This window comes from Ovis canadensis, chromosome 3 (genome assembly GCF_042477335.2).
Source record: "Ovis canadensis isolate MfBH-ARS-UI-01 breed Bighorn chromosome 3, ARS-UI_OviCan_v2, whole genome shotgun sequence".
Taxonomy (NCBI): domain Eukaryota; kingdom Metazoa; phylum Chordata; class Mammalia; order Artiodactyla; family Bovidae; genus Ovis; species Ovis canadensis.
This window is the reverse complement of record NC_091247.1, coordinates 203,125,806-203,145,448: the sequence shown is the minus strand read 5'-3', so window position 1 is coordinate 203,145,448 and position 19,643 is coordinate 203,125,806. Positions and strand designations below refer to the sequence as shown.

Here is a 19,643-nt window from a genome sequence, read left to right as displayed (position 1 = left end):
TCTGGCAGGCTACAGTCCATAGGGTTGCAATGAATTGGACATGACTGAGCAATTGAGCATGCATGCTAGCACATAGTATGTATAATTCTGCCACAAAGTCAAAGTATATGACTTTTAGTTATTTTATGCATTACTTCCTAATGCAGACTGCATATATTTACTAGCTGGCACTCAATCACATTTTTATTTATTTTTAAACTAAGATATAGTCTATCTTCTGAACTGTAATGGTAAAGAAGAGACATAAAATTATTAGGAATTTCTTAAAATCACCAAATTTAATATTATAAAAGTGGATCTGGATATGGTTTCTGTTTTATTACATTTCCAATATGAATAAGTATTTATCATTCTCCTTTATCTCACTATAATGAGATTTTTTTCAAAGAGGGCTTCTCACTCATTCCAAGTTTCAGTGCTGTGAGAAATGGATGGAAAATATTATTATTAATAAAAATGTTTACATTTCCAACTCTTTTCAGCAAAGATAGTTTCAATTAAGTTAATGCTGTTTTTCAGTGCCTAAATTCTGGCATGCTCTAGATGTTATACTAGTATGGAATTATCACTCACTTGCTTTTTTAAATTCCCATTTAAAACAAATCTATGAACACAGACACTGGGTAAGTTTATTCACCTTTCTGTGCTTCAGTTTTCTCATTTGTTAGATGGCAGCAATAACATCACAGGTTGAGAGGATATGTTAATTCATGTAAACAAAGCAGTCTACTGAGTACTGTGTTAGAGTGGTGCTCAAAAGATGTTCAAAATCATTATTATTAATAACAACCAGGTGGTACAGCTTACCTGAATCTTTAATTTCATCATTATACCACTGATACTTCATTTAAAGACTTCCCCTGTGGCTCTAGAAAAAATTTAAAATAATTAAAAAACACTCAGTTCATTTGAAATACCCCAAAATTTAAAAAGTCAACATGAGATAGCCATATTGACCATATTTAAGCTAAGACAAGACACAGCAGGCTAGACTACAGAAGACTAGAACAGGATATCAACTACGGTTGTCAGCAAAAAGTGACACTTGCTGGAAAATTCTGACTTCCATGACAGAGACAGAAGAAAGTGTAACAGTTCAGTTCAGCTCAATCATGCAGTTGTGTCTGACTCTTTGCAGCCCCATGGATTGCAGCACACCAGATCTCCCTGTCCATCGCCAACTCCCGCTTCAGCATCAGTCCTTCCAGTGAATATTCAGGACTGATTTCCCTTACGATGGACTGGTTGGATCTCCTTGGCAGTCCAAGGGACTCTCGAGTCTTCTTCAACACAACGGTGCAAAACCATCAATTCTTTGACGCTCAGCTTTCTTTATAGTCCAATTCTCACATCCATACATGACTAAAGGAAAAACCATAACATTGACTAGATGGATGTTGTTGGCAAAGTTATGTCTCTGCTTTTCAATATGCTGCCTAGGTTGGTCATGACTTTTCTTCCAAGGAGTAAGCGTCTTTTAATTTCATGGCTGCAATCACCATCTGCAGTGATTTTGGAGCCCCCTAAAATAAAGTCTGACACTGTTTCCACTGTTTCTCCATCTATTCGCCATGAAGTTATGGGACCAGATGCCATGATCTTAGTTTTCTGCATGTTGGGTTTTAAGCCAACACTTTCCTCTTTCACTTTCATCAAGAGGCTCTTTAGTTCTTCACTTTCTGCCATAACAGTGGTGTCATCTGCATAACTGAGGGTATTGATATTTCTCCCAGTTATCTTGATTCTAGCTTGTGCTTCATCCAGCCCAGTGTTTCTCATGCTGTACTCTGCATAGAAGTTAAATAAGCAGGATGACAATATACAGCCTTGACATACTCCTTTCGCTATTTGGAACCAGTCTGCTGTTCCATGTCTAGTTCTAATTGTTGCTTCCTGACCTGCATACAGATTTCTCAGGAGGCAGGTCAGGTGGTCTGGTATTCCCATTTCTTTAAGAATTTTCCAGAGTTTGTTGTGATCCACACAGTCAAAGACTTTGGCATAGTCAATAAAGTAGAAGTAGATATTTTTCTGGAACTCTCTTGCTTTTTCAATGATCCAGCGGATGTTGGCAATTTGATCTCTGGTTCCTCCACCTTTTCCAAATCCAGCTTGAACATCTGGAAGTTCACAGTTCATGTACTGTTGAAGCCTGGCTTGGAGAATTTTGAGCATTACTTTACTAGCGTGTGAGATGAGTGCCATTGTGTGGTAGTTTGAGCATTCTTTGGCATTGCCTTTCTTTGGGATTGGAATGGAAACTGACCTTTTCCAGTCCTGTGGCCACTGCTGAGTTTTCCAAATTTGCAGGCCTATTGAGTGCAGCACTTTCACAGCATCATCTTTCAGGATTTGAAATAGCTCAACTGGAATTCCATCTCCTCCACTAGCTTTGTTCATAGTGATGTTTCCTAAGGCCCACTTGACTTCACATTCCAGGATGTCTGGCTCTAGGTGAATGATCACACCATTGTGATTATCTGGGTCGTGAAGATCTTTTTTGTACAGTTCTTCTGTGTATTCTTGCCACCTCTTCTTAATATTCTGCTTTTGTTAGTGTATAAGTTGCTTTAATGAAACATACCTCTAACTACTACTATGGAAATGAAAAAAATGTCAATTTCTGCAAAACGGATTATGGCTAGATAATGTATCTGTGTGACCCATCAATTTGAATAGTTTGGAATAAATTTTATAGATTAATTTTCTATTTCACATATCCTTCTATACACATTTTATTTATATCTTCTGAAGTTCCATTTTACTTATATCTCCTGAAAATCTTTCTTGAATCAGTACAATTTCTTGAGTGAAACATAATAAATCTAACTTGTTTATGTCTCAGGTGGTTGTGAGTTTCAAGTAGACCCTTAGTGCCAATATAATAAAAATCATTTGCCATTGCAAAACACATTGATAGAAAATGGTATTTGATAGGTAATGACTATTATAATCACCATTTAAAATGGGTTTTTTTGTCCTTTAACACACATATAATTGTTAAGGCAATTAATAAATCCACATTGTTGTTGTTGTTGTTTAGTCACTCAGTCAGTCATGTCCAACCCTTTGCGACCCTCATTGACCGTAGTCTGTCCAGCTCTGCTGTCCATGGGACTCTCCAGGCAAGAACACTGGAGTGGATTGCCACCACCTCCTCCAAATGAATCCACAAAATTACAGAAATACTTTTGAGTGTCATTTTCTTATAATTCAACTATAATTTTTCCAACATTTAAATCATTTGATCAATAAATGCAAATGAGCAACTACTCCGAGTGAAGCAAAGCACTAAGTACTGAGTTATAAGTGAAAAGACTAACATGGCCTAATGATTTAATGGGACAGAAAAATGTTACATATATAACATTTATACATGTTACCCCGAGACAGTAGGAACCACTGTTATATACAAAGGTGATATATGGTTAGTCTATTAAATATAACAGTATAACATAAAAAATGGATTACAAGACTCAAGAATGAATTGTAGAAAATGTGGAAGCAGTTTCAGAGAAACTGCAACAATGCAGATGAGAGGATTAGAAAATTTTAGACTAAGATTGTGACGGTGGTAGACAAAAAAGGAAGCAAGATCTCCTATAGGAACTGGTGACTTACTGGAGATAGAAGAATTAAGGTGTGGGAAGACTCAAAGATAAAACCCTTTTTTTCTGGTCTAAGAAACTGAGTGAATTGTTGGGCCATTTTCTGTCACAGAAGACACTGGAATAAAAGCAGATTTTTGGGTGAATTTTGATTTAGGTTTTGGACTTTCTCTTAGAGGTTAAAAAAAATTCCAAGTGGAGACAATAATAAGAATGGTCCTGTGTTAGGGTTATTGATATGTAGATGGTAATTTAAGCCATAGGAGGTATGAAATAAGTTACACACAGAAAATGGATGAGAAGAAAAGTTCTGACAAGGGGTCCAGTAGGTAATGAACAATATGGCAGAGGATTCTTGAGAAAGAGCTAACACTGAACTCAGAGAGTACAGTGTCACAGAGAGTCAATGTAGGACACAACACGAAAATTTTAAATAAGTACAGTGAACAAAAGGGTTTAAGTTTTGCAGAGAGGTAAGTTAAAATAGAGATTGATAAACATCAGTTGAATTTTCTCATCAGTGAACTTAATGAAAGTTGCTTTGGAGAAGTGATGAGAGAAGTTTGCAATTATTTAAAGAAGTTTTGGGGAGGATATGAAAGGGTCTAGCCAACCTACAAGATGACTGGTTATGGAGGGCTGAAAAAAGTTAAGACTGTATCTAGGAATGGAATCACTGCTGATCATGAAGAGACTGTTAATATACTTTAGCATACTAGCATGCTGATAAAGTGAAAGTGAAGTCACTCAGTCGTGTCCAACTCTTTGGGATCCCATGGACTGTAGTCTACAAGGCTTCTCTGTCCATGGGATTTTCCAGGCAAGAGTACTGGAGTAGATTGCCATTTCCTTCTCCAGGGGATCTTCCTGGTCCAGGAATCGAACCCAGGTCTCCTGCATTGCAGGCAGATGCTTTACCCTCTGAGCCACCAGGGAAGCCCAGCATGCTGATAGATGATTAAATATAGAAGGAGATAATGCTGCTATGGGCCAGTGGGTTTTCAGTAGAAAAGGAGTCCAAAGGAGAATACCGGCTTTCATTCATGAAATCACCGTCATGACTAAAGTGGACTTAGTTTTCTACTACAGGAGTTTCATGCATGTCTCTGAAGTCAGTACTCCCCCTTGGACTTTAATTATGTGAGCTCTGATGGATTTTTATATAACTCATGGGTTTATCTCATTTGCTATGGGGAAACTTCAAAACAATTGTCTGTATTTATTCAACATGTTTCTTTCTTGAAAGCTCTCTTATTTCTAATTAATCACATTTTTAAATTTCCTTTTATCATTTGTCTAGGAAAATTTTTATCATCTTTTATAATATCATTGAAGAGATATTTGGACCTGAGTCAACCCTCTCAGTTACATAAAATAAAAAATGGCATATTACTGGAAAACAGATCTAAATTCCAGTGAATCACATGAAAAGCAGCAGGAGCACCAAGAATTCTCCTCCTTGAATCAACCTCTTTTTCCTAGCACAGTCAGTCTGGGTTTTGATAATGTAGTAGACGAGATCAGTAACAAAATCCCACTCTGTCAGAGAGAAATTGAAGAAAATGCCTTTTTTCTGCCCAGTGCACCCCACTGGGACTCAAGAAAACATTCATTAGATGAAACACACCAAACATCCTTGAATGAATTCACTTTTAAAAGCTCAGAACTCTCCTGTCACCAAGTTAGTGAAATGCCAGTAATTGGTTTTAGTAGGCATTCTGTGCTACCAAATCCTCAAAACATCAATAAAGGAAGCTCTTGGGGAAATCCCATAGGAAAATACCATGATGCTGATGATTACGGATTCAATATTTTGCCTCTATTATCTACCAGTCTGGATAAAACTTATTCACAGAGTCAACTGGAAAATGAAAATCATAACTATCGTATAGGATTTGAAAGCAGCGTTCTTCCTATATACCCGTTCTTGTCAACTAACTTGATGCCAAAAGAAGAAAATAAAAGCAGTAGAAATATGAACATTGTAGAGTCTTCTCTGATGCCCTTTAAAGGTTCTTCTCTACCCAGGACATGGGAAAGCACACTCCCAAAGAACACAGAGGTATGTACCATATTTTTCAACCTAAAAATACGAATCTGAAAGAATCAATCAATAATGTGCTGGGTGAATTTGGTAACAAGAGTAACTAATATTCAGTAGGGGAATGTATTACTACTACTTTTAAAAAAATGCCTATTATTCACAAATTCTATTTTCATGAGTTAATGATTTTTTCTAAAGAAAGAGTTTTTATAATATTTTTAAAGTTCTTGTTTCATCAAAATTAAATAGTGTGGTACAGTATTTACATTTTATTAGATAAAAAATATCATAGTTGGAGTTTTATATGATTGTATTTTTCATTCTTATTGTGTTATTATGCACACACAGAAACACAAATGCATTTCATTACATTTATATTTTGAGTTACATTACCATGAATTAAAACATCATATTATTGGTAGGAAAAATGGCCCTTTACTCAGAGGCTTCTAAATTACCCTGTTGGCAGGCACCATCTATTGGGAACATTTCAAGAGTAGGAAATTAAGTAATCATTGTGCAATTCATCCTGATGGGTTCGTTAGTAGTTTTCCAATCATTTTAGTAACCACAAAGCTTCTTGCATAATATTTGAACATTTCTCTGCTATACATAATCTAGACACAAGGGAAACCAGAAGTAAACAATAAAAAGAAGAAACATTATTTCAGCTGTAATATTCAGGGTTAGACAAAAGGATTCTTCATTTATTTGACAACTATTTATCATTATTCTTAAGTTATATATGACATACTAGGCATAACAAATAACAAAGAAGAAAAATGCATGATACCTGATTTTAGGAATAGCATATTGTTCAAATTTACATGCAAATGAATAATGGCAACACAGTAAAATAACACAGAGGATGAGTTCATTAGAGAAGACACAAGGGTGTCTGAGGCACTTGCAGAAGAAATAACACCTCAAGAGATTTGAATTAAAAGTGGATGAATTTTAGGAACCTCTGCTTCTGATCATGATGGTGTAACAAGTACTAAACTTTCTCTCACCACTGAAAACAACTATAAAATTAGACAAAATACATGAAACTACTGCTTTCCAGACTGAAGAATCAGTCGAGACAGTGATCCTTGAGAGAAGAGAAACACCCAAGGGTTGTTATGGTCATTCTGGTTTCTGCAGGGATTCTTCCTGGTGCTAGGTAGGCTTGTGCAGCCTAATTTGAGCCACAGTACCTAAAGAAGGCTGAGCGCCAAAGAACTGATGTTTTCAAACTGTGGTGTTGGAGAAAACTCTTGAGATTCACTTGGACAGCAAGAGATCAAATCAGTCAATCATAAAGGAAACCATCCTGAATATTCACTGGAAGAACTGACGCTGAAACTGAAGCTCCAATACTTTGGCCACCTCATGCAGAGAGCCAATTCATGGCTAAAGACCCTGATGCTGGGAAATCTTAAGGGCAGGAGGAGAAGGGGATGACAGAGGATGAGATGGTTGGATGGTATCACCAACTCAATGGACATGAGTTTAAGCAAACTCCAGAAGATAGGACAGAGAAGCCTGCAGTCCATGGGGTCACAAAGAGCTGGACACAACTGAGCGACTGAACGACAACAACGTCACTAAACTGAGGAGGCAGAGACTGCAGTTCTAGGCTGCAAAGGATGCTGTGATTTGTGGAGCAGACCACAGAAGGAGCTACGCAGTGGATGGGATTTATACTGCAGATTGTTGGCCAAGAGATCGTATTCACCACACACAAATAGAAGTTACGCAGGCCACAAGTTCTGATCCAGCAAGAGAAGACTGAGCAGAACATTTCTGGTATTTGATTGAGATCACACAAAACTATCTCTTAAGAGCAAAAGTTGTGCTCTATAGTAAATGCTCTACATACCAAATTAGATGTGGCCTCCCAAAAAAATAAAATCAAGGCAGACAAGACCAAAAGGATTTCAACTGCCTGCAAGAGAAAAACTGTAGTTTGTAGAAACAATTCCTAATGTGTCATCTACAATATCCAATATTTAATAGCAAATGCATAAGATGTGTAAAGAATAGGGAATTCTGAACCATAATCAAGAAAATAACTCAGTGAATAGATTCTGAGATGGAACAGATGTTGGAATTAACAGACAGTGAATCGAAGGAAGTTATTAAAAGGATGTTCAAGTAGATGAAGTAAATGTGAACATAATGAAAGACAAATAAGGAATCTGAGGAGGAAACAAGAAACTATGAAAAAACAAAGACTAATGGAAAATTTAGTATTAAAATTATACCTGCAAAGAAAAAGTCAGTGGGTATGCTTAAAAACAGATAAAGGATGATAGACGGAAAAAACAATACTTGAAAGGAAAATAATAGAAATTATCCAAACTAAAAAGGAGAAAATAAAAGAACTTTATAAAAGTAAGCAGGACTAAGAAACTTATGAGATAAACAGTTTAACATATAGATAATTTGGAAAGCTAACAGGAGAGGAAAGATGGAAAAATTCATTTCAAGAAATAATACCCTGAATTTTATCAAATTGAGTACAAAATATTAAATTACAGATATAATAAAATCAATACATCTCAAACTATAAATGCAAAGACAACCACATGTAGACAAGTTATACTAGAACATATGAAGACCAAATTTGAAAAGATCATAAAAGGCAGCAGAGAGGGGGGAAAAAATATGTCATGCAATGAAACATTTTGAATTAAAGTATTATCTTATCAGAAACAATGGAAGCCAAATGACAATGGAATGGCATTTTGAAAGTTTTATTTAAAAAAAAGAAAAGAATTCATACTTCTATACACATTGAGTACATGCTTGAAATTTTAAATGAAATAAAAATATTATCATATAAACAAATGTAGAGAAAACAGTTCACATACACACAAAAAAACACCAAAGTTCTTTATATGCAAAGAAAATTATATCAGATGGAATCTAGAAAAGAACAGAACAAATGGTAAATATGTTAGTAAATAAGAAAAAATACTTTAATCTTATTTTTTTGAAAGACAGCTGTATAAAGCAAAAAAAAATAGTATTTCATTATGAGAATTACTGTATATGTAAACAAAAAGTAAAAGACAACAAGAGCATAAAAGATGAAGGGGGTAAATGTTATTTGCTCTTGAAAGTTCTTATATTTTAAATGCAGTAGTACAGTATTAACTCCAAGTAAACTGTGAAATATTTAGGATGCATATTTTAATTTCTAAGCTAGTATAACCACTACAGGAACAGTAAAAAAAAAAAAAAAAGAAAGAAAAACTAAAAATCCATCAGAGGAATTAAATGAAACAGGAGAAAAATCAAATAGATTGAAAAAGTCAGGGAAGGAGAAATAGAAGAACAAAACAAAATAGAAGAAATGAATAGAAAGAAGTATATGTGAACATGGCAGTCTTAGACCCAACCACATCCAGAAATATACTAAATCCATTTCAAACTAGATAAGAAAGACAAGGATTATTTACAAGAGTCAAATTTGAAAAGCATAGGCAGACAGTTTGAAAGTAAAAAAAATCAAAATATTTAACATTCAACCAGCAAAACAAAGCCTTGTGTCATTACAAATATCAGAAAAAGTACAGTTCAAGGCAAGATATTACTAGAGAAAGAAAAGGGTCATTTCATAATAATAAAAGAGTCAATCAGGAAGGTATAATAAATTTAAATGCATATGTATGTAGTAACAGCTTCAAAATACATAAAGCAAAGATTTTTCTTTTAAAGTTAATCATATACCTACCCTCTGACTGAGTCATTTATACACTTATTCACAAGAAGTGGAACACATGTCCAAAAAACACTTGCATATGAAAATTAATATTTCTCTTTACAATACTCCAAAACTACAAACAACACACCTGTCCATCAAAAAGAAAATGGGTAAACAAACTGTGGAATAGTAATGAAAAAGACTGCTGCTGCTGCTGCTAAGTCACTTCAGTCGTGTCTGACTCTGTGCAACCCCATAGACAGCAGCTGACCAGGCTCCGCCATCCCTGGGATTCTCCAGGCAAGAACACTGGAGTGGGTTGCCATTTCCTTCTCCAATGCATGAAAGTGAAAAGTGAAAGTGAAAGTGAAGTCGTGTCCGACGCTACTTCAAATACAACTAATAGGCAATAAAAAAGATAAAACATTGATAATGTATGACAGCATAAATTTTAAAATATGTGTGATTTAAATGAAAGAAGACAGAAACACGAGAGCATATGGTGACAGAAATGTGAATTAACAGTTACCAAAAAGATGTTGAGACTGAGAGAAGGAGATATGGGGGAACTTTCTAAAGTGATAGAAATGTATATTTTGATTGGATATTAATATTTACAGTTGCATATATTCCTCAAAGTTCAAATATAAATATATTTCAGATTTATGTATTTTTCCATTTGTATTTTTTCAGTAAAGTTTTAAAAATATTATTAAAAGCAGAATGGCTTTTTAAAACAAAATAAAAATTTTAGAATTGTATTTACCTTTTCTCCACACAAAACTATTTTAACAGTTTTTATTTTAAGCTGACAGGTTGTTCCATTCAGCTGGTTGAAGTAGCTCAAGGCAGTAATATGAGTTTGGCATCCTTTTGCAACAAAGTAAAAAAGTGAGTGCTGCTATTTCATTCAACTTTGACATTTCTAGAACGTGCATGAATTTGTCTATCTTAACATCCCTGAACTGACTAATCTTGCATATAGAATGTTAAAGCTCTATAATTTTTAACATAGTTAAATGGATAAATTTATTACACAGTAGTTCATTAATCAACTTCTGGTATTGTTTCATTGTTTACAGTAAAATAAAAATTTCCCCTAAAAATCTGCTAAAGATGAAAGTTTTATAACTTTGGGCTTGCTCATGCTGTTTGCTAATAGCTTGGTTTGCAGTAAATTAACTTCTCATTTAACTAGCACATAAGTGACTGACTTCTGTGGCTCTGTCCCAAACTAGCATGAATTTATCCTTCTTACCTGGAATGTACTATTTAGAACAATGAGAATACCTTCTGCTTAATAACTCAATCTTACCCTGAATGGGCTGCCAGAATGCTGAATAAATGCATGGGTGTTTGTCCACTGAAAAACAAATTTGATCACTAAGGGATATTAACAAGAAATCACAGATCCCCTTTTTGCTAACCTAAATAAAAAACTTATAAACGTAGATGCCTCCTTTTTAAAGACCAATCTCTCATTAATCAATGAAAATTTATATAATGCCATTTCTTCTTTTGCTCAGATTTCTGAAATTTTTGAAAAATTAGTGCATTTTCATTTTAATTATCTTGATTTTTATATTTTTTGGCTGTTTTAAGTGTAATAAATATACATATAAGTAAACATATAGCTGCTGCCTGCTGAATGATCATTTGGGATTAAAGATTTGAACCACTGATTTAGCCATTATCTTAAAAAGCTACCTGAATGCCTACTAACTAGTTCATGCATGAGAGAGATTCAAACGAAGAACAAGCAAGAAAACTGAAAAGCAAGGTCAAGTTAAAAAACCTTGTTACCATACTGGAAGAACCAAAGGGCACACACATACCAAAAAAAAAAGCATTTCAAATCCATGAACCCATATTCAAACTTTAATTAACTTCTTGCTCCAGTTCACAGAAGAAAAATTTAAATGGCACTTTGGATTCCTAAATTAGGATCTTTAAAGATATCAATATTGATTCTTTCAAGAATAAGTTACCCACTGTAACAATCTGACAAGCACTGCCAGGAACTTGACACTTTAATAAAATTTAAGATGTTATAATTTCTACTCTCGAAGCATGAGAAATAGCTCTCTTCATATCACAAGGTAATACTTGGTATAGCTCCATCAAAAAACACTTATTAGTCTCTCCCATAACTTTTTTTCCCCAAGAGAATTTAGTATGTATTCTTTGATGAAACCTTCTTAATAGTGACATAAAAATATTTTATGGGATGGTTTGTCAGTAGCTCATGGTACATTTTTAAACTCTTAGATGGAATTTTTCTCAATAGTTTCTTTCAAAGTAACCATGAGTACTAAAAAAAGACAACCAAACAATAATAAATATTAAAGTAGTAAAAAAGAAGACAAAGGTTACATTTACACATTTACTTTTTTTGTTTGCAATAATTTTTGTTGGCATGTACTCATATAAAATGAATTTATATATGCATAATTATTTTGTACACAAACACTGTTCACTCAACAACAATTTTTTTGAGGACCTACTATGTGCTGGTGTCCAAATACTTGCAAAAATATTTAGATATCCAAATATCCAAAGCTCTTTCATTCAAAAACAGACCAAATTGAATTTGAAAGACAAGTTTCTTAAGAGTCTCCAAACTTTCTGGAAAGCCATAGTAGAATGGATTTATATATCCAATTTCATTTGTGTTTTTTCCTAATATTTAAATAAGCATACCTAAAAATGCTGTTAACATTCCTGCTACATACCGTTCAAAAGGCTAATTTGTGGAATTTGGTTTCCTATTATGACATATTTTAAGCCATATATCTCAAGAAATGTAGTTTTATGATACAATAAAATATCATAGTGAGACAGGAGACAGACAGGTCCCAAGCTATGCAGCCAAAGTTTGTCCCCTGTAGACATATACTCCAAGGTAAGAGTGAGAGAGGAGCTGAGCCCTACCCAGTTAAGAGATACAAGACGCCGTATTCCTCCTTCTCGATGTCAAAGAGATCTCCCCAACTACACATGTGCAGGAAGGCTCCCTGAAGCTCAAAAAGAAAGGTGGTGTCAGGGCATAGTAGGCAATATCAATATCCAATAGCACATTTGCTAGAACCATCTTGGCTAAGAGATGTGCCTACACCCATGGAAGGACCCTGAGATAAACCAAATACAGACTCGGAACCAGGTAAAGCAAGATGAATAGCCAAAGGAAACCCAGAAGAAACACCCCATAAAAGGGATTCAAACTCCTGTGAGGGCATGACTCTCAGCCCATCCATGTGCCTATCCACATGTGCTCTTTTCCTTCTAATAAACAATTTCCTTGCTTCACTACTTTCCATCTCTATGCAAAAATTCACTTCTACACATCTGATGGGCCAGGGCCTTGCCACTGGCCACTGATCACTGGTCACTGGGTGTCTAGTGGTTAGGATTCAGCACTCTCACTGCCATGGCCTGACTTCAGTCTCTGACCTGAAACCGAAACCGTGCTTTAAGCTGCTGCAGGCAAAGGCCATCACAGAGCAACAGTCACAGTCGCTCAGTTATACCCAACTCTTTGCAACCCCATGGACTGTAGCCTGCCAGGCTTCTCTGTCCATGGAATTCTCTAGGCCAGAATATTGGAGTGGACAGCTGTTTCCTTCTCCGGGGAATTTTCCATCCCAGGGATCACACCCAGTTCGCCTGCAATGCAGGCGAATTCTTTACTGTCTGAGTCACCAGAGCAATAGTACACAAAAAAGTTTTGGGCCCACAGTAGATGCTCTGTGAAGGTTTAGAAAAGAGTCATGAATTTACATTTTAAATTGAATTCTCCAAAATGGTAGAAGGTTAAATCATGCATGTAAGCATTGAGCAGTATCTTATCATATGGTTGAATGCTAGATCATCAAACTCCTCAATTCAGAAATGGAGTCCAAACCTTTGATGGAGGGTAAAAGAAGGAAGAGTGGCCTATATGTTTATCCTAAGTAGTGGTTCTTGAACTGTAGTAATATTGACTTATTTGGAAAACTGCTGGGAGAAAAAAATTGGGGTGGGGGTAGGAATCCTCCACTTACCTACTGAGTCAAAAACTTTGGGGATAGAATCCAGAAAACAAGATGATCCTTATGCATGCCAGGCCCATTGGATGAACATGTACTTTTCCACTTGTGAGGTTCCTTAAAGAAGGGATGTTTTGGTAGAGTTTAAGGGTACAGAGATGGAGCTACCTCAGTGAGCCTATATTACTTTAATGCTGCATAAATTGTTAGGATGAATGTCAGGGATATAATATATATGATATATTACACAGAATGCATAATTTTCATTCAGGAAAATTACTAGAAAGTTTAGGATTCTGCAAAATTAACAAAAAAGGAAAAATAATCCAAGGTGTCATATTTATCATCAAAAGCATTTTAAATAGCAAGTTACAAATGTTATGTTATATTCTACATGTGGGCATAAAAATATAGCTTTACAGAGATTCAGCTATAATGATATATAATGATAATTATGATGCATTACATGCAACATTCAGAAAACGAAGATCATGAAATCCGGTCCCATCACTTCATGGGAAATAGATGGGGAAACAATGGAAACAGTGTCAGACTTCATTTTTTGAGACTGCAAAATCACTGCAGATGGTGACTGCAGCCATGAAATTAAAAGACGCTTACTCCTTGGAAGAAAAGTTATGACCAACCTAGGTAGCATATTCAAAAGCAGAGACATTACTTTGCCAACAAAGGTCCGTCTAGTCAAGGCTATGGTTTTTCCTGTGGTCATGTATGGATGTGAGTTGGACTGTGAAGAAAGCTGAGTGCCAAAGAATTGATGCTTTTGAACTGTGGTGTTGGAGAAGTCCCTTGGACTACAAGGAGATCCAACCAGTCCATTCTGAAGGAGATCAGCCCTGGGATTTCTTTGGAGGGGATGATGCTAAAGTTGAAACTCCAGTACTTTGGCCATCTCATGTGAAGAGTTGACTCATTGGAAAAGACTCTGATGCTGGGAGGGATTGGGAGCAGGAGGAGAAGGGGATGACCGAGGATGAGATGGCTGGATGGCATCACTGACTCGATGGACGTGAGTCTGAGTAAACTCTGGGAGTTGGTGATGGACAGGGAGGCCTGGCATGCTGCGATTCAAGGGGTCGCAAAGAGTAGGACACGACTGAGCGACTGAACTGAACTGAACATGCATATATTGCTTTACATTCTACAAAAGTCTTTTATATGCCTTTTTTCACATAAAACTTTAAAGTAGATATAAATATCCTCATTTGTGCAAACAAAGAATATGGTCAAATAACTTGCCTCTGACCATGAAACTACTGAATAAGAGAGTCAGGGTTCAAACTCAAGGCCCCTGGCTCCAAGGAGAAACTATTTTGCAGTTCTCTGACTCTGACACAGCAAGTAATTGTGCAGAATGTACAAATGACTTCTAAGCTCAATTATTTATACAAAATCCAAATATTTGTGTAAAATCCCAATTTTAAAGAAAATGAGCTGCCAAGAATTGTACTTACCGATATGACACAAACAAGAGAATTTAACCATCAATAAATGAATAAATAATAAATGAGTGACTTCTGGCTTGAGAAAAGCACGAGTTCAAGCTTCAAAGGAAATGTCAATGAAGCATAGTCATTGTTCAGGGTGAATTTTCATATTTTGTGAATGACAATGTATTCCTTTTTCATCAGCAAAATGGGTTTATATGGAAGAAGCAAAAAATTACACTTTGGGTCATGTAATTATGGAAAACCACAGGCAACTCCCAGTAAAGCAAAGGGGAGGGAAACTTTCATAAAGGAGAAGGGGAAGTTGGGAGGGGCTATTACAGAAGTCCATCAGAGGCAAAGGGAGTTTTCCAGTAGAGTGGCTTTCCATTGGCTGACTTGTGACAGTCTCTCACTGACTGAGTTGTGGCCAGGCAAGGAAAATCTTTTCTCTTGGAAATCTGGAAACTGGTATTATCCCCCATGGGATTGTCGGGCATTAGCCATCAGGCAGGTCTAATGAAATTTCTTTCTATGCTGTCACAAAATTCCTTTTCCAAGTCTGCTTGGCTGGCTGTGTAGTTGTGCACTGGCAAAAAGTTTTCCACTCAATAAAGCATTTAGAAGCATTTGTGGAACCCCTTTCATGTTCATGGACTGTGTTTAGTGATGATGGGATACAAAAATGAATATATCATAGTGTGTGTGTGTGTGTGTGTGTGTGTGTCTGGTGGGATACAAAAAGGAATGCAATATAGTGTGTGTGTGTGCATTTGCGGGAAAGAAGGCAGCAATAGCAACTGTTCCTCTCTTGTTTTTGCTGGACAATATATTCCTAATTGCTTCAAATGAGATGCACCAGAGAAAATTTAAAGACCAGACATTTACAGTTATTTTTGGTTTAACTGTAATCTTTACCAAGCTACCCTAGCTAACAGCACTGTACCACGAATCAGCTGCTGGCTACTTTCCTATATTAAATCTTCTATTGCAAACCCCACAAGAAGTTTCTTGAAATTTTGTCCTAAGTACTTTTTTACATATATTTTTCAGAATAAGAGAATCATATCATGCCGCTGACATGGATTCCAATTCTGGGAAGATTTGGAGCACGACTACAGCATTTCCATATAAGCTCTTTTCTAATACTAAGTTTAATATAAATATTTTTACTGATAACTCAACAAAAGGACTTCATTTTATCCCATGTGGTAAGCAATCTTGCAAATAAGTATAAAAATCTACCTAAAAGCTGGTATGAGCTGCCTAGCCTTGAGCCCACAGTCTGAAGTCATTAAGAGAAGCAGTATTAGCTAGTATTTTGCCCTGAAGTGAAGTAACAGGAAAACAGCTGGAAATCTTTTAACATTTATTTAGCTATTGTTTCAAAGAACTCTCTCCATAGCTCACCCCAGGACACCTTATTTTCCTACTATGAAATAGCAAGTATAGCAAGTTTTTAGCATATTAAAAATAAAAGCTAAATTTCAGAAAGATTCTAGAGAAAGGCTACATGTAAGCGGAAATGGCTGTTCTTATCCTTTAGAAACAACTGTTTTTTTCAAAAGTAAATGGGAGATGGAATAGACATTGATACACAGCCTGTATCTTCAGAGTAAGAACTGTAATAGTCCTGTCAGTCCAGTATAGTTAGCAGATCTACTGAATCAGTCTCTGCAGATGGATCCCAGGTATCTATCTTATTAAATTCACCAGATGATTCTTATTCCTTCAAGTTTTAGAATCTCTTTAAGTTGTTTAATATTTATTTCACTGTTACAGTCAACCTTTTTGCAAAACAATTTTCTTCTTCAAACAACCTTTGTTGCTACTAAGTGTCTACCTATCAATTGCTGTTTCTTGACAAATTATTGTTGTTCAGTTGCTAAGTCATGTCTGACTCTTTGTGACCCCATGGATGGCAACATATCAGGCTCCCCTGTCCTTCGCTATCTCCTGGAGTTTGCTCAAACTCATATCCATTGAATCGGTGATGCCATCCAAACATCTCCTCCTCTGTTGTCCCCTTCTCCTCCTGTCTTCAATCTTTCCTGGCATCAGGGTCTTTTTGGCTCTTCACATCAGATGGCCAAAGTTACTGGAGTTTCAGCTTCAGCATCAGTCCTTCCAATGAATAGTCAAGGTTGATTTCAATTTTTTTATTGAAGTAGAAGTGTTAGTCATGTCTGACTCTTTGTAACCCCATGGACTGTAGTTTCATTATGATTACTAGATTTTGTTGTTGTTGTTTTTTTCCTTTCTTACTCTAGCTAAGCTCCAAGTTAGTACAGATGACTACAAACATAACAATATTTTGTAGGAGTATTAAGATTATCTGGTTCAAAACTAACAGAAACCAACTCCTGCTGATATAAGTTAAATAAAAATTTTTTAAGGATTCCAGGTATTTCTTTAGCATTTAGGAGTAGGAATTCAGAAAACATTTGGGAAGAAAAATCTGATGTACAAGCAGTCCAGAATTCCTGTATGTCTCTCACCTTATCTCCTCTCTGTATAACTGTTTCTTATGTTTCTCTTACTTTCTGCTGACTCATTTCCCTTACTTTTCTGAATCACGTGGAAAGCCAGGCTCAAGCTTAAATGTTATCTGGCCAGCTACCTTAAGAAAGTTCAATCTCTAAAGAAAGTTCAATCTGTTGGATCTGTTACCAAACTCATGTTTGCCTGCTCACTGCTAAAAACCAATAATCAGGAGGAATTATTGAAGGTGCTTTAATCAGAAAAGCTGGCAGTCTGTGGAGAAGATGGACTCATGCCCCAAGGCCACTCCAAAGATTCTGCTCAGCCCTGACAGTTTTCAAAGGGAAACAAGTGGGGGAAGAATCTCAGTGACTCGTAGAGGCAGAAGGCTGGGTTCTGCGTTGTTCTCTGTTCTGTGCAGGTTGACTGATTCTCTCTCTTCAGATGTAATCTTGCCTGTGGGACATGTCTGCAGGATCGCTAACGGGGTGGGGGCGGTGTTGCTCTAGAGAACTAATCATTCTTTAGCTACTTAATTCTTCATCTTCTTTTTATCTCAGAAAAGAATCAACAGGTTAATTAGGTTCTTTCAAGGTTACAGGGGAACAGAAATGGGCAAAGAGAAAAGGGGCAAAAGATCTGCTTTCAGATCCACTTCCCAATTTCTGAAAGCAGGTTCTGATTGGACCACCAAGGTCAATGCAGTGTTGCAACTTGATCCAATCAGAATGATATCTGAGTAATGCTGACTTCAGTGGCTGGAGAAGAAGAAAGAATTATGAACTAAGGAAACTATTCCTGATCTTCCAGTTTATAATATTTAATTTCCAAAATCGGATTTGGCAAGCCAGAGGCCATTTTTGACTTTTACAAGCAGTTTCAGTAAAGTGATTAGGTCATTGTATAAAGTGTTAGAAATGTACAGTGGTAAAGAGGATGTCTGTGGCCTCAAAGATACTAAGAGTGCTTATAAGAAGGAGGAGGTGGAAGAGATGGATTAGGAGAAGGAGGAAAAAGTAGAGGAAGAGACAAGACACATTTATGAAAATATACAGAGTAGTGTATGCTACTCTTAGGAGAAAAACTTTTCCTCTGCCCATTTAAATTTGAAGTGGGATAGGACTGTGACATAATTGACAACAGACAGATTAACAAGACAAAAGACAAGGTTTCTTTACACAGTCATGCAGGGGTTATTCATTAACGAGTGACCTGCTGAAACTCAGAGGTATACATTTATATAACAGCATAATATAAAAATGTGTACAGGGGGAGGTATTTAAAGTTTCAGCTAGAAAAAACAATAATTATATATCTTTTTATGCTAGTGGATGGGCAGTCTGTCTCCTTCCTGAAATTTGCAGGAAGCTCTCTCAGAAGGAAATTAATAGCACCTGTATTATGAGACTTGGTTTTATTCAGTAAGAAAAGTACTGATAAGATTTCAAATGTTTTCATTTTAAAGTAATTTTTACACCAAAACTGTGATCCCTTCGCTACTTTATATTAGTGCTTTACTAATAATATAGACAGAGGATGAGATGGCTGGATGGCCGACTTGATGGACATGAGTTCGGGTGAACTTCAGGAGTTGGTGATGGACAGGGAGGCCTGGTGTGCTGCAATTCATGGGGTAGCAAAGAGTTGGACATAACTGATCAACTGAACTGAACTGAACTGAATAACATAGATGTACTCTAAAGAATAAAAATATGAAGAGCATTTCAAGAATGACTATTAAAAACCAGAAGCTGTTGCTAGAAACTTATGGAATAAAGAAATCTAAACAGAAAGAGGAGTAGACAGTGAGAGATTCTCATCCAAAGAGAATTCTGTTTCCCCCAGAGAGAGAAAATAGAATCCTTCTGGAGGAGCAGGTGTTTTGAACAAGGTCGTCTCTGCTTCTACAATCTTCAGCTATCACTTCAGTGAAGAAGATTCCCTGTCCTTTTATCCAACTCCAAAGTTATTCTAAAGGCAGCGTCTTTACTTTCTAGATTTAAATGATACATAGCTGGAACTGTATTAGGAAGTCATTTGTGACCTGTAAAGTGGTAGAAGTCAGTTTGCAAAGATTAAAGAGTAATTGAGAACTGTTGGCAGAAGTTATGTACTCTTTAAAGAAATTTGGCAGTAATGAGAAGGTATAAATTAAATAAATAAATAAGATACTATCCTTAAGGGAATATAATAGAAGAGGAGTGATTTTATTGGAATATTAAATATAAAAAGATTATTTTAAAGAAAAGACAAAAGCATCTTTAGAGGGGGGAATATTACATAAGAGAAGGGCTTTAAGAATCATATGTGAAGAAGTTAGATTTAATAAAAAGCATTGATACT

General features: G+C 36.0%; 1 protein-coding gene across 3 annotated transcripts in view; it reads left to right on the top strand.

Moving 5' to 3' along the window:
- The window catches only part of PIK3C2G (phosphatidylinositol-4-phosphate 3-kinase catalytic subunit type 2 gamma), a 651,998-nt gene that overhangs the window by 189,288 nt on the left and 443,067 nt on the right, over window positions 1-19,643 (top strand). For all 3 annotated transcript variants that reach the window (XM_069585610.1, XM_069585608.1, XM_069585609.1), the window contains exons 2-4: window positions 4,909-5,670; window positions 10,155-10,237; window positions 15,873-16,030. In XM_069585610.1, coding sequence (XP_069441711.1) covers window positions 4,990-5,670; window positions 10,155-10,237; window positions 15,873-16,030 — 922 coding nt within the window. In that variant the 5' untranslated portion in view covers window positions 4,909-4,989. The remainder of the gene's footprint in view (window positions 1-4,908; window positions 5,671-10,154; window positions 10,238-15,872; window positions 16,031-19,643) is intronic.